General features: G+C 54.1%; 1 protein-coding gene across 1 annotated transcript; it reads right to left on the bottom strand.

Annotated features, from left to right (window-relative positions):
* Positions 1–142: 142 nt before the first annotated feature.
* On the bottom strand, positions 143–11,657 carry EPX (eosinophil peroxidase). The gene is made up of 13 exons (XM_059669607.1): positions 11,487–11,657; positions 11,287–11,380; positions 10,875–11,050; positions 10,570–10,687; positions 10,321–10,450; positions 8,929–9,135; positions 7,124–7,442; positions 5,218–5,378; positions 4,613–4,868; positions 3,989–4,159; positions 1,655–1,892; positions 887–1,099; positions 143–547 (listed from the first exon to the last, which is right to left on the bottom strand). Exons 1-12 carry the CDS (start codon positions 11,608–11,610, stop codon positions 898–900), a joined length of 2,196 nt encoding a protein of 731 aa, XP_059525590.1. The 5' UTR covers positions 11,611–11,657; the 3' UTR covers positions 143–547; positions 887–897.
* Positions 11,658–11,923: the final 266 nt, after the last annotated feature.

Here is an 11,923-nt window from a genome sequence, read left to right as displayed (position 1 = left end):
CCTTTTCTACTCCGGAGTGTTTCTTCTGAGTCTCGTCACTCCGCCCCCAGAAGAGGCTCAGAGGCTAGTGCCGGCCGTGTCTTATCAGCAAAGCATGGGACTGGGGTCACGCCCTCCCCAGCCCAAGGCAGAGACCAGCCCCTGCCCTCCGCAGTGCTTTATTGGCAGAAGCAGAGCATGTCACCCAGCCCGCAGGCTCCCGAGGAGGACTCTGGGGTGGCTGGAGGCAGGGACTGGGTGGTGGGAAATAGAAGAAAGCGGCTGGAAACCCTCCTGGTGACTTCTTGCGTAGGCCTCAAGACCTCCTTGCTTGGCTCCCAAGGCAGGTGGGCTCATTGCTGCTGGACACCCTAGCTATCACTCCCAGCCGAAGAGCAAACTCGGAGCTGTTGCCAGCGAAAGCATCAGCAGGATATGGTTGCTGGGGAGGGGGGCGGGGGGGGGGAGAGCGGGGGGCAGGGAAGAGTGCGCACGGGGTGGGGTGGGGGGGTAAATTGTAGTCTTCCCTGGTTCCCTGTCTCCAAGGTCGGAGGCTTGGGGTGGAGGCCTGTGGAAGCAGCAGAAGTGGACATGTGAGGAACTGCTGGACATCCAGAAATGAGCTGTTTTAGGGTGTTGATGACTAAGCCCAGGCTAGCTGGGCACTTGCTACCCGTGCTCCTGCCCCTCTCCCCAAAGTTCTAGGCCCTGGGTGGGATTGACTGTCAGCCCAGAAGCCGGAAGCTAGCATCCTGGGAACCCTGTATGGAAGGAGCACCTTGTCCCCAGTGACAAGTTCTGCTGTCCCTGCTTAGAGGCCTAAGAGGACTCCGCCATCCCATCCCATCCGGGGAAGGAAGTGGGGGCCTGACCCAGCCCAGGGCTCTTGGGGAAGGGCCTCCCTCACCTGCAGAAGCCTCATTTGCCCCGCCAGGCTGACAGGTTCAATCTGGGGATTCTGCTGCAGTGCTCGAAGTCCCGGGGGTAGGTGTTGGCTCTGAAGATGTCCCTCGGAACCATGGTGATACCGGTATTGTCGCACACAATCCGAGACAAGGAGATCTGTCCCAGGGCCCTGCGCTGCCCCTTGGTGAAAACACCTGGTTTCTCCCACCAAAACCTGCCAAGACAATCGAGAGATGTGGGTGAAGGTAAAATGAGCACCTGCTGTGTGCCAGGTACATTATGTCATTCCATCCTCACAAAGTTCCTGCGAAATAGGTATTATTCCTGTTCTATCAATGAAGAAACCAGTTGAGTGGTCAAGTAAATTGCCCAGTATTAAAGGCCTGGTGATTTACGTGGCCAGGGCTGGATCTGAACCTAGGTAAAGGTCAAATCCAAATAAGAAGTCCAGTCTTAAACCACAAGCTTATAGGAGGCAAACCAGGTTTAGCCTTTTCTGCCCGTGTTTTCCGGGACCCTTTAGCCTGGAATAGCGAGGAGGCTGGGAAGTCTCCTGGGTTAAGGGTGCCTCCAGCTCAGGCAGCATCAGCCTCCTGGGTCAGTGGCCTCTCCCTCTGACCAAGGTCTCCAGGAGCCTCCTGGTCTCAGATCTTGTGAATGTGAAAGAAATGAAGCTAAAAAGAGCACTTTCCCCCATTGCTGGGTCTTTAAATGTTAGTGCTTCTCTTCCCTGCTCTGGGGCTGGTTTCTTTAGGGTCGGCTCACTCACCTGTCTCCGCTGCGGGCCCTTGTGAACTGGTTCTCAAAAAGACAAGCCAGAAGAGGCCCCACACGGGCCCCCGGCAGAAGCGGCTCCGCAATGGCCCCCATCCAGATGTCAATGTTGTCAGGTGTCCCGTACAGATTCAGGAACTTTCTTGCCAGACCCCGGTTTTTCAGCACACGGCTCAGCTGTGCCAGATTCCTGGGCTGGGAGAGCCCACAGAAGCGCCGCCAAGCGTTGTACCCTGAGGGGAAGGGGGCAGAAGCAGTTTTAGTCTTACCCCTGCTGTCCTCCCATTAGCTTCTGCTTCTCTCCACATTTCTCCTGAGAGCTCTGTGGTCTGGCCATATCAGGCAGAACAAGAGTCCCGCAGGCAGAAGAGGCCCTGAACCAAAGACCAAATGCCAGTGGGCAACCATGCTTTGCGTGCATCAGCCTGAGGAGTGCCTAACACTCAAGACAGTACCCAGGACACAAAGGACTCTCAGTAGGGTTTGAGAATGAATGAATGAAAGAAAGGAAGAAAGGAAGGAAGGAAGGAAGGAAGGAAGGAAGGAAGGAAGGAAGGAAGGAAGGAAGGAAGGGAGAAAGGAAGGAAGGAAGAAAGGAAGAAAGAAAGAAGTGAGTGAACAAAACAAGAAGTGAAAAGAATGGATCAAGTTTACTCAGAAAGGGACCACATGCTGTATGGTTCCATTATATGAAAGGTCCAGACCAGGCACATATATAGAGACAGAACGTAGATTCGTGGTCGTCGGGGGCTGGGGTGGAAATGGTGACTGACTGCTATTACAAGGTTTCTTTTATGAATGAAAGATACTAGATATGGTGATCGATACATGACTATACAAAAGTCATTGAATTGTATACTTACAAAGAGTGAATTTTAGATGTTAACTATACCTCAATAAAACAATTAAATTTTTCACCTACTCAGAAACTTCCAAAGACCAGTCATGCTGACTTCTCAGCTATCAGGATCTCACACCAGGATCAGGCCACGTGATGTGTGGGAACATCAACATATGCGATGGCTTTGCCATCATCTGAAGGAACCCTAGCCCAACATCATCCATTGAACGACAGCTCACAACACCATCCCCAGCTGAACTAAGGACAGCCATGTCATGTTTTACCATTGCTAAGCTCTGGTGCGTGTATCTCTCTCAGGATCCTCACAACAACTTTGTAATTACCATTTTATTAGTGGATACTTGTTGAGCTTAAGCAACCATGACTTTTACTAGTAAGTGGACTTCATATCTTCCCATTCCAAACTTGGTGTTGGATTTGGGAAGGGATTGGAATAGACTGTAAGAGACAGTATCAGGAGACCATTTCTGGGACAGCTTGCAGGGAACAGGTATTTGGGGAACAGAATATCTCTGTGAGGCAACTTGAGTGGTTAATAACCTCAGTTCTCCAGCAGGGGGCACCCACAGCTCTTTAGCTGTCAGGAGCACCCAAGTATAATGAAGGAAAGAAACTGGTTCTTGAGTGCCTGCTGTGTGCCAGCCAGGTGCTGTGTTGGGCGCCATTAGAAATCCCCCCCCCCCCCACTCTGTTATAACACAATCAGGGATTAGCTGAAGCAGATGGAGCAGGTGGGGAGAGGGAGAGGAGCAAGGTGGTGGTCAAAGCCTTCCCCTGACATTGTGGATTGAACAGGGGGAAGAAAGGAGAAACTCTGAATTTGATTCACATTTTGCTACTTCTTAGTTACGTGGCATTGGGCAAATTACTGGATGTCTTTGAGCTTATTTCCTTTTCTATAAAATGACTGTGGTCACTGGAAAGACTAAACGAGTTATATCCATGAAAGTGCCTCATTTGTCTTCTTCCCTGGGATAAAGCTTTCTGTGTCCTCACCAAGCGGCCAAAGCAGCCTTCGTTTTACTCCGCCCATTCCCTGCCTCTCAGGCTCGGCCTGTCTCCACGTAGAGCCAGTTTCTCTGTCCCTGGAACCCGAGCCTTTCTCCTTGGAACTTGCTAGGGTGCTGGGGAATGGAGCAGTTCGCCCCTGCCTTTTATATCTGTTTCTCTCTACGTGGAAATTCCAGATCCCCTTTGTTCATCTCCCGTGCCCAAGGCCTGGTCCCATTGTGAACCCAAAGATACAGACCCTGCAACAGACGGAGATGTGGCAGGACTGCAAAAAGGTGGTCTGAGAAATGTCCTACTGCATCAGCCTTGGCCTCGCCTGCCTCTGAGCCACAGCACAGACTGTAGACAGTCCCAGTCAGAAAGGAGGCACCCAGGACCTCCTGAAACCTGTCCCCACCACACCACCACCAGCACCACACCAAGCCACACCTGGCGAAGGGGTGGGCAGCCCCTCACCTGGGAGGCCGTGGTCCCGGCTGCGCTGCATGTTGAGAGCCGCCAGGTCCAGCCCGATTCTTCTCACTTGCTGAAACAGCCGTTCCCGGAGCTCGTCCACTAACATGGAATCCTGCCGGTTCAGCTTGGCCGGGGTGGCCATGAGGCCTCGGAGGATGGGGTCGATGCCACCTGGTGGCGGGGAATGTGAGCAGCACAGATTAGAACAGCTCTGGGAAGCCCCTGTGTCATCACAGGAGGCCCAAGTAGCTCAGAGCTGGATAAGCCAGTCACTTTTATTCTATGATGGTTATTTCAGAAAACAGAGGCCTGGGTGGACATGAAGAGAGCTGTGCTGTCAGGGCAAGGGGTCACCCCTACTTAAAGGAGTGGAAGGCAAGCTTTCAGGCCCACAAGCCACCAGTCTGACAGCCGTTTCCTCCCCTTTCAGAAATCCCTCATCCCAAAGGGGATGGGAGTCCCGTGACTGAGGGTCTTGGTGGCCCCTGCCTTGTTTTCACTGTCCTGGGGAGATGATTAGCCGTGGCCTGAGCAGCAGCTGGCCTCCTGGCAGTAGGCCTGGCCCAACTGGAGGGGGTGTGCTCCCCAACCCCACTCCCATCTGCCTCTGGAAAACCTGGTCACCTTCCTGCACGATTCGCCAGCTGGCAAAGAAGGCAGAGCTGAGCGGAACGCGCGAGTTGGGTGCTGAGGCCCGGTACTGGCTGTCCAAGCGGTACACGAAGGGCTGGAGCATGGTGTGCCCAAAGCGGAAGGCCAGGGTGAAGACATTGGACACGCGAGGGTCCACGTTGGAGCAGTACCCCAAGTAGGGCCCCAGGGTTCTCCTGGCCCGGGCCCTGCCCAGAACCAGGGGCAGAAAGTCTCGGTAGGTGATGATCTAGAAGAGAAGACGTAGGAAGAAATGACCTTAGCGGCTGCCTAGCCTACTCCTTTACCTTTAGACAGACCTTTGGCTTTTCGAAGGGCTCCTCAGACATAAATTCTTGAATGTCTATCACGTCAGATGTCGCAACATTGATTTCCCATTGGCTGATGAGATGGGTAGGCTCACACCGTGAGTTGGTGGCGGAACTGAGGGGACAGGCCAGATCTCAGGCATACACACTCAGACCTGGCTTACTTGAGGCGCATCCCCGAGGATGTGTTAAGGAGGGTGGGTGCCACTTTTTCAGATGCTTCTCATGCCAGATTTTCTCTAGGGGATGCTGGGACCCCAGGCTCCCTACCTGGACCATGGCCCCCACGATCTTCCGCGCCTCCTGGTAGAGCTGGTCTCCAGTCCACTGTGGATTCAGGCGTCTCAGCTCGGTAGCCAGCCGGTTGTGCTCTCGCATAAAGAGGGTGTGCATGGCTGTCAGCGAGGGGTTTTCGCTTGTTCGAGAGTCACCTTGAAAACCCCAAGTTCAGAGTCACCATAGCTCTTCCCAGAGAAATGTCTTTCTGCTAGGGCAGACAGAGTTCTGGGGACTAGGCAAAGGTGATGGGACTTTCTGACCCGTGTCAGGCTCCTGGCCCTCACTCGGCCTCCATCTCCTCAGCTGTGAGGCCACTCACTGACCACCACCCTCTTCCCCAACACGACGGGCCAGGAGCAGGAAGACAGCGGGGTCTTGCACCCTTAAGTGATTGGAACAGGTGCCGGTGTGGGAAGAAAAGCTCAGGGCAGCTGCCAGCCTCGGCAGGAAAATCTTTGCCGAATGATTCTACTCCACAAGATGACCAGCTGGTGCAGAGACCTGGATGACTAGGAACCTTGACTTGGGGACCACGGGCCCCTCTCCCAGGAACTGCATCCGTGTGCATGTTCTCTATCAAGGGCGGGACCTTCCACCAGCTTACTACACGTAGTAAGAGGCCAGGAGGCAGAGTAAATGCCTGACAGTGGGCCTTCCAGTCATTTGCTGGCTCTGAACTAAGCCCTTTTGTACAAGGTCTCATTTAATCCACTTTTCAGTAAACCTCTCATGAAAGTGCAAGAAAAACCCATCTTGCCCTGGCCAGGTAGCTCGGCTGGTTAGAGCCTTGTCCCGATACACCAAGGTTGTGGGTTCGATCCCCAGTCAGGGCACATACAACAAGGAACCAATGAATACAAAAATAAAGGGAACAACAAACTGATGTTTCTCTCTCTCAAAATCAATCAACAAAAAATTTAAAAAATACAGTCTCTACAAAAGAGGGCTGGAGCCAACTCCCTGCGAAGAAGGCGGTGGAATAGCATGGAAAGAGCACAGACCTGGACGCTACCCTGACCGCAGTGCCCTCTGTGGGCTCCGCCATCTGAACTCTGTGCTCTGGACACATTAGCCATCTTCCCTGCGCCCCAGTTTCTCATCTGTAAAAGGAGGTGATAACCGTGGCCTCCTGTCATGGCTGCTATCAGATGAGAGATGGCACACGTGAGTATCTTAAATAACCAGAAAGGATGCCCATATCAACCAGCACTTGGTGGCAAAGAGCCCAAGGAGGGTTCAGATGATGCATCTGGAAGCAGGTACCAGGTACCAGTGTCCAGCAACAGTGGGGGATGAGAGGTGGGGAGTAAAAACCTAAACCAGTGGTCGGCAAACTGCGGCTCGCGAGCCACATGGGGCTCTTTGGCCCCTTGAGTGTGGCTCTTCCACAAAGTACCGACTTCTGCGCATGGGCCGCGAAGTTTCAATCGCACTGTACGTGCGCGCCCGCACGTGGTATTTTGTGTAAGAGCCACACTCAAGGGGCCAAAGAGCCGCATGTGGCTCGCGAGCCGCAGTTTGCCAACCACTGACCTAAGGGAATTTAACCCAGAGAAGATTTTTAAAAAAAGTAGGTGGAAATAAAGCTTCTTTCAAGTACAGAGGCTATTAGTGAGTGAAAGATGGGCGGTTCCAGAAACCTGAAGAGCACTAGGTGGAGGTTGGATCAAAATGGGAGGAGCTTTCTAAAAGGCAGCACTGCGGAAGAGAAACAGGCGTTTGCAAAGGGACTCCCAACAACCTCCGGGTCCTGCGACAGCTGCGCATCGATCTGTCCTAGGCTGTGCCTCACGTTGAAGTCTGAAGACGTGTCCCCCCACCGCCTCCCACCATGGCCTCCAAACCCAGACCCCCAGGCGGCTGTATCCCAGGAAGACACCACCTTCCCCAGCCTGACCTCCCAGGAAGCAGGGGATGCGCGCCGGGCGGTTGGTGAGGACGCAGGGGTCATCGTGCAGGTTGTCGAAGGGCAGCAGGTCCCGGCCGTTGTCTCTGAAGCGCTGGTTGACGGCCAGCAGCCCGTGGTAGTTGGTCCGGTTGCGAAGGCGCAGGGCGAGGGTGACCTCGCTGCCGTACACCATGCTGGCGTCCACGAAGGAGGTGAGTGCATTGATCTGGTTTCGAATGATGTTCTTGTTTTGGGGGCATGAGACGGCCGAGCGGAAGAAGGGGATGCAGTCTTGCTGGTTCTTGATTCGGGGGTCATTGGCCGGAATCTGAGGTGCAAGAGGAGACAGTGACACTGGGGCCTCTTAAGAGCCAGCGTATCCTTCTTGGTCCTCCCACACTTGCTTCAAAACCTTGCTTCCAAGTCTCCTCCTTCAGGAAGCCCTCCTTGACTCATCTGGACTCACACTGCTCACCAGGTCAGTTGAAGGTCCTTAGGACTTTGTATCACAGATTCATGCAAGGTTAGAAATGGAAGAAACCTTAGCTCCTCATTTTCCCGGTGGGGAAACTGAGGCTTGGAGATGGGCAGTGACCACTAGTTAGCAGGAGAGGAAATAGTGAAACCTAGTTCTCATGACGGGCCTGGGCTCCTTTCATTCCATTCAATTCAACAGATATTTCCTAAGCCCCTCTCTGTGCCGGGTGCTCTGGAGATATGAAGATCAGCAAAACCCAGTACAGGTTGCAGGAAGCTGGCAATTCAGTTGAAAACAGACACATATGTAGAGAACGTAACTCTAAATTGATGTGCTCTTTGCTATGCTTGATCTAAAAGCCAAAAGTGACAGGTGAAATAGGAAGATCCCAGAAGGCTTCCCAGAGGAGGTGCCGCTGACCCAGAGCTTGAAGAATGGGCAAAGTTGCACCAGGGAGGAGCCAGCCAGGGGCCCTCACAGGTCAGGCCCCATGGAGATCCCCTTACCTGTCAGGGTGAGTGCAGGGGTGAGGGTGTTTGTGGAGGAGTGTGTGCACCTACACCGCCCTCCCCGCACCCCTCCCCCCAGCAGAAGCTCTGCTCCTGGAATGCACCTATTTTTCCCTGGTGTCCACACCACCACTCTCAGCCTGAAGGATAGCTCCCTGCTCACAGCCCACCCCCGGAAGGAAAGAAGGTGAGAGCTAAGAGACTCTAAAGCAGTGGTTCTCAACCTTCCTAATGCCGCGACCCTTTAATACAGTTCTTCATGTTGTGGTGACCACCAACCATAAAATTATTTTCATTGCTACTTCATAACTGTAATTATGCTTACTTTATGAATCATAATGTAAATATCTGATACGCAGGATGTATTTTCATTGTTACAAATTGAACATAATTAAAGCATAGTGATTAATCACAAAAACAATATGTAATTATATATGTGTTTTCCGATGCTCTTAGGCGACCCCTGTGAAAGGGTCATTCGACCCCCAAAGGGGTCGCGGCCCACAGGTTGAGAACCGCTGCTCTAAAGGCTTCCAAAAACAGCAGCCTAGGCTTCCACTGTCAGGATCAAACCTACGGGTCAAAGCCAGTCTCTCGATTGCTTCCCCTTCCCTGAAGCCTGCACGGAACCTCCTGGCAGATTGCCCACCCCCACCCCCGCCCCTCCAACCGCTAAGAACTGGAGTCCTTAGCGGCTGTGCTTCCTGTCTGTCTGATCCTCCAGCGTCACGGACAGCTCATTAGGGATGGTACTAAGTCTTCCAGATCCCACCCCCAGCTCTTGGCCCAGCATGGAGGCCAGGGGCCTGGGAATTGGCTGCGGGTACCTTGATAGGGAAGCAGGGAGGCAGCTGGGCACAGGTCCTCTCGCAATCAACGCCTGCAGTGAAGCCCACTCTGGCCGGGGTCTCGGGGGAGAAGTCCAAGTCGTGGTCGATGAACTGGCCCCACTGCATGAACATGAGGGCCCGGCCCTGGTCGGAGGTCACCCTCTCTTGCGGGAAGCGCACGATCTGGTTAGAGACTGCCCGGACCTGGTGGGAAAAGAGGGCAGCGTTGGGGGCGGGGGAGGCTCTGGACCCTGAAACCCAGACCTCAGGGGGCAGCAGGTTGCCTCTGCCAGAGTTAACACAGTCTCTCCTCCTCTCCTGCCCTCCCCTCCCCTTTCCTGCATTGTCCCACCTCCCCTGGCTGTCATTCCCAGAAGGATGGGCTCTGGCCTGGCTCCTGCGGGTTCCAGGAGGAAAGAGAAGGGGAGAGGCCGGGTTGGCTGGCTCAGATTCCACCAGCACTTCCAGAGAGGTTATTACATCAAACTGATAGATCATTTTATAAACTGATGGAAAACTGGATGATAGAAATGATTGATAGGTGCATGGATTGGCTGTTAGGTAATGGATAATGTAGAGAGACTGGATAGATCAATAGAAGAAAAATTAATAAACAGATGTTGATAGATTGTTATATTGACATATGAATAGAAATTGATAAATTGATAAATATGAAATAGCACAGATCAATAGATATAGCTAGATTAAGATGTATGGCTCTTTATACAGAAGTGGGCAAAAGTAGGTTTATAATTGTAACACAAATCAGTAATACAATAATTAATAAATAATACAAGAATAAATTCTGTTTAAATTCATACTCAACTGTAAACCTACTTTTGCTCACCCCTGTATTTAGCAAGATACTTTGATACTAATTCTTTGAGAGAAAAAAATACTATAATGGCTAGTATTAATAAATTATATCATATATGGGTGTTTCTTTAATACTAGAGGCCTGGTGCACGGAATTCGTGCACGGGTAGAGTCCCTAGGGCTGGCCAGCAATCAGGGCCAATTGGGGCCTTCTGGCTGCCGGCCGGGGCCTTCCTTCGCTCCACTCTGCCCCCTGGTGATCAATGCACATCATAGCAAGCAATCACACTCCCAATCTCCCAGTCAAACTCCCAAGGGGACAATTTGCATATTAGCCTTTTATATATAGAGATTCAGGCCAGCAACGTGAGGCAGGTTTTACTGCCGTTTTACAGATGAGGAAACCAAGACTCAACACTATCACCTGCCCAAAGTCACCCAGCCCGCCAGAGGGAGAGCCTGGGTTCCAGTCTGTCTGGCTGACTCTGGGCTGTGCTTTTACCCCTCCCCCACCCCCTTGCCCCCAAGTTTAGCAGAGATCAAGCATCCTCCAGGTCCTCAGTCCCTACTCACAAGAGGGAGGAGGAAGCCATTGCGCCTCTTGCCAGGGGTCCAGCCGAAGGGGAGCGACAGCCCATCCTCATACTCGGCCGGCAGCCAGCGAGCCAGGGCAGTGTTGGAGGCCCCCAGCCAGGGTCTCCTCCTGCAGCAGTGGGAGCGTTCGGGTCAGCAGGGTTCCAGCGTGGAGACCTTTCAGCGTATAGGGAGGGGTGGTGAGGGAAGGGAGGCTCCCCCCGGGCAGGTGCAGCCCCTCGCTCCCACCTGTTATTACATCTCCCCGTGATGGTTCGGTACTTGTCACTGCACCTCTCTTCCTGCTTCTGGGCAGCACAGCCACTGGCCTTGGACAGCAGCCACAGCTGGGATTCCGTCAGCAAACCTGAGGGTGGGGCAGGCGGGCAGGACCCTGGATCCAGGCTCCTGGCTTCTTCCGGAGCTGGTCTATTCTGTACCTCCCTTCCATCCGTTTACTCTCTCCCCTGCCAACACCCCAAAGCTGTGCGCCCCCTCCCCCTCCTGCCTTCCTTCCACTCCCAGCCCTGCGGGCTCAGTGGGGAGCATGGTACCAGTGACATTGAAGGAGCTGGACCCCTGGCGTTGTAACTTCTCCTCCAGCAGCCCCAAGGCCACGTGCATATAATCGGCAGCCTGAGTGATTGTCCTGGTGGCCGCTACCGGCTGTTTGAAGTAGAACAGGAGGTCCGAGGGGCGGGCAGAGCCACTGAGAAGGCGCTGCTTCATGCTGCCCAGAAGAGGAGGAGGGAGAGCTGATTTAAGGCTGCAGAGCCACCCAGCAGAGCCCCATCCCAGGCGGTGGGCAGTTGGGACAGCGTGAACAGATGGATGGAAGGGAGGATCTCTACCAACATGGCACTGCCCCTGTGGTGCCCAGGGGCAGGGTGATGGGTGAGATGACCGTGATTGGAGCCCACCCTCCCTCAGCGACCCTCCCCAGGCCCACACAGAACCCAGACCCACCTCCTCTGAGTCTGATTGTAGGCGGCATCCACCAGGAATTTGGCCTCTGTGATGCAGCTCTGAAGGACTGAGGTCTCCACGGCCCCGGGGGAAGCTGCTCAGAGGGAAGGGGACTCAGGGTCCATGGGAGCCACAGCCCCCCAGGCCCAAGCAATTCCCCCTCCATCGCCCTTCTCCAGGGCTGTCCAAGGGGCTATTACCTGGGGTGGTGCCCTCACAAGGCTGGGCCAGGACGAGTGTGAGGACGAGCCCTGCCAGGGCCAGGAGCAGCTTCCTCTCCACAGTGAGACCCTGAGCCACACGAGTAACACCCGCGTCGCGCATCCTGGCTGCTCTCCTGCTCCCTTCTCACCCGGGGGCCCCACGCTGGCCTCTCCCCTCCTGCTCTTCTTCGGAAGCAGCTGGGAAGGGACTTTTATATCCAGCCCTAGAGTGGGGCAGGGGAGCTCTGGGCCCCAGAAGCCCGGCCTCTTGAGGTGGAGCTCTAGAATTTCCCTCTTGATTTTTTGGGGGGCGGGGAGGGGGGTTGTGGGACTGAAATCCCCACCCCACCCTGCCACTCAACCAGCCTCGGGGCCTCCTTCCCTCCTGCCCACTCACCGCGTCCCACCCTCTCTGCTGCCGAGTTCACGGGTCC

The sequence above is a fragment of the Myotis daubentonii genome, chromosome 16 (genome assembly GCF_963259705.1).
Source record: "Myotis daubentonii chromosome 16, mMyoDau2.1, whole genome shotgun sequence".
In the NCBI taxonomy this organism is placed as follows: domain Eukaryota; kingdom Metazoa; phylum Chordata; class Mammalia; order Chiroptera; family Vespertilionidae; genus Myotis; species Myotis daubentonii.
This window is presented reverse-complemented; position numbering and strand designations above follow the sequence as displayed.

What these genes read in the sequence shown, in the direction of transcription:
- EPX (XM_059669607.1), bottom strand. Translation starts at nt 11,610, where the DNA reads ATGCGCGACGCGGGTGTTACTCGTGTGGCTCAGGGTCTCACTGTGGAG. An exon ending in ACGGGGAGATGTAATAACAG is followed by an intron (nt 10,451 to 10,569) that starts GTGGGAGCGAGG and finishes CCACTGCTGCAG; the next exon opens with GAGGAGACCCTGGCTGGGGG. An exon ending in TCGTGGGGGCCATGGTCCAG is followed by an intron (nt 4,869 to 5,217) that starts GTAGGGAGCCTG and finishes CTTCTCTTCTAG; the next exon opens with ATCATCACCTACCGAGACTT.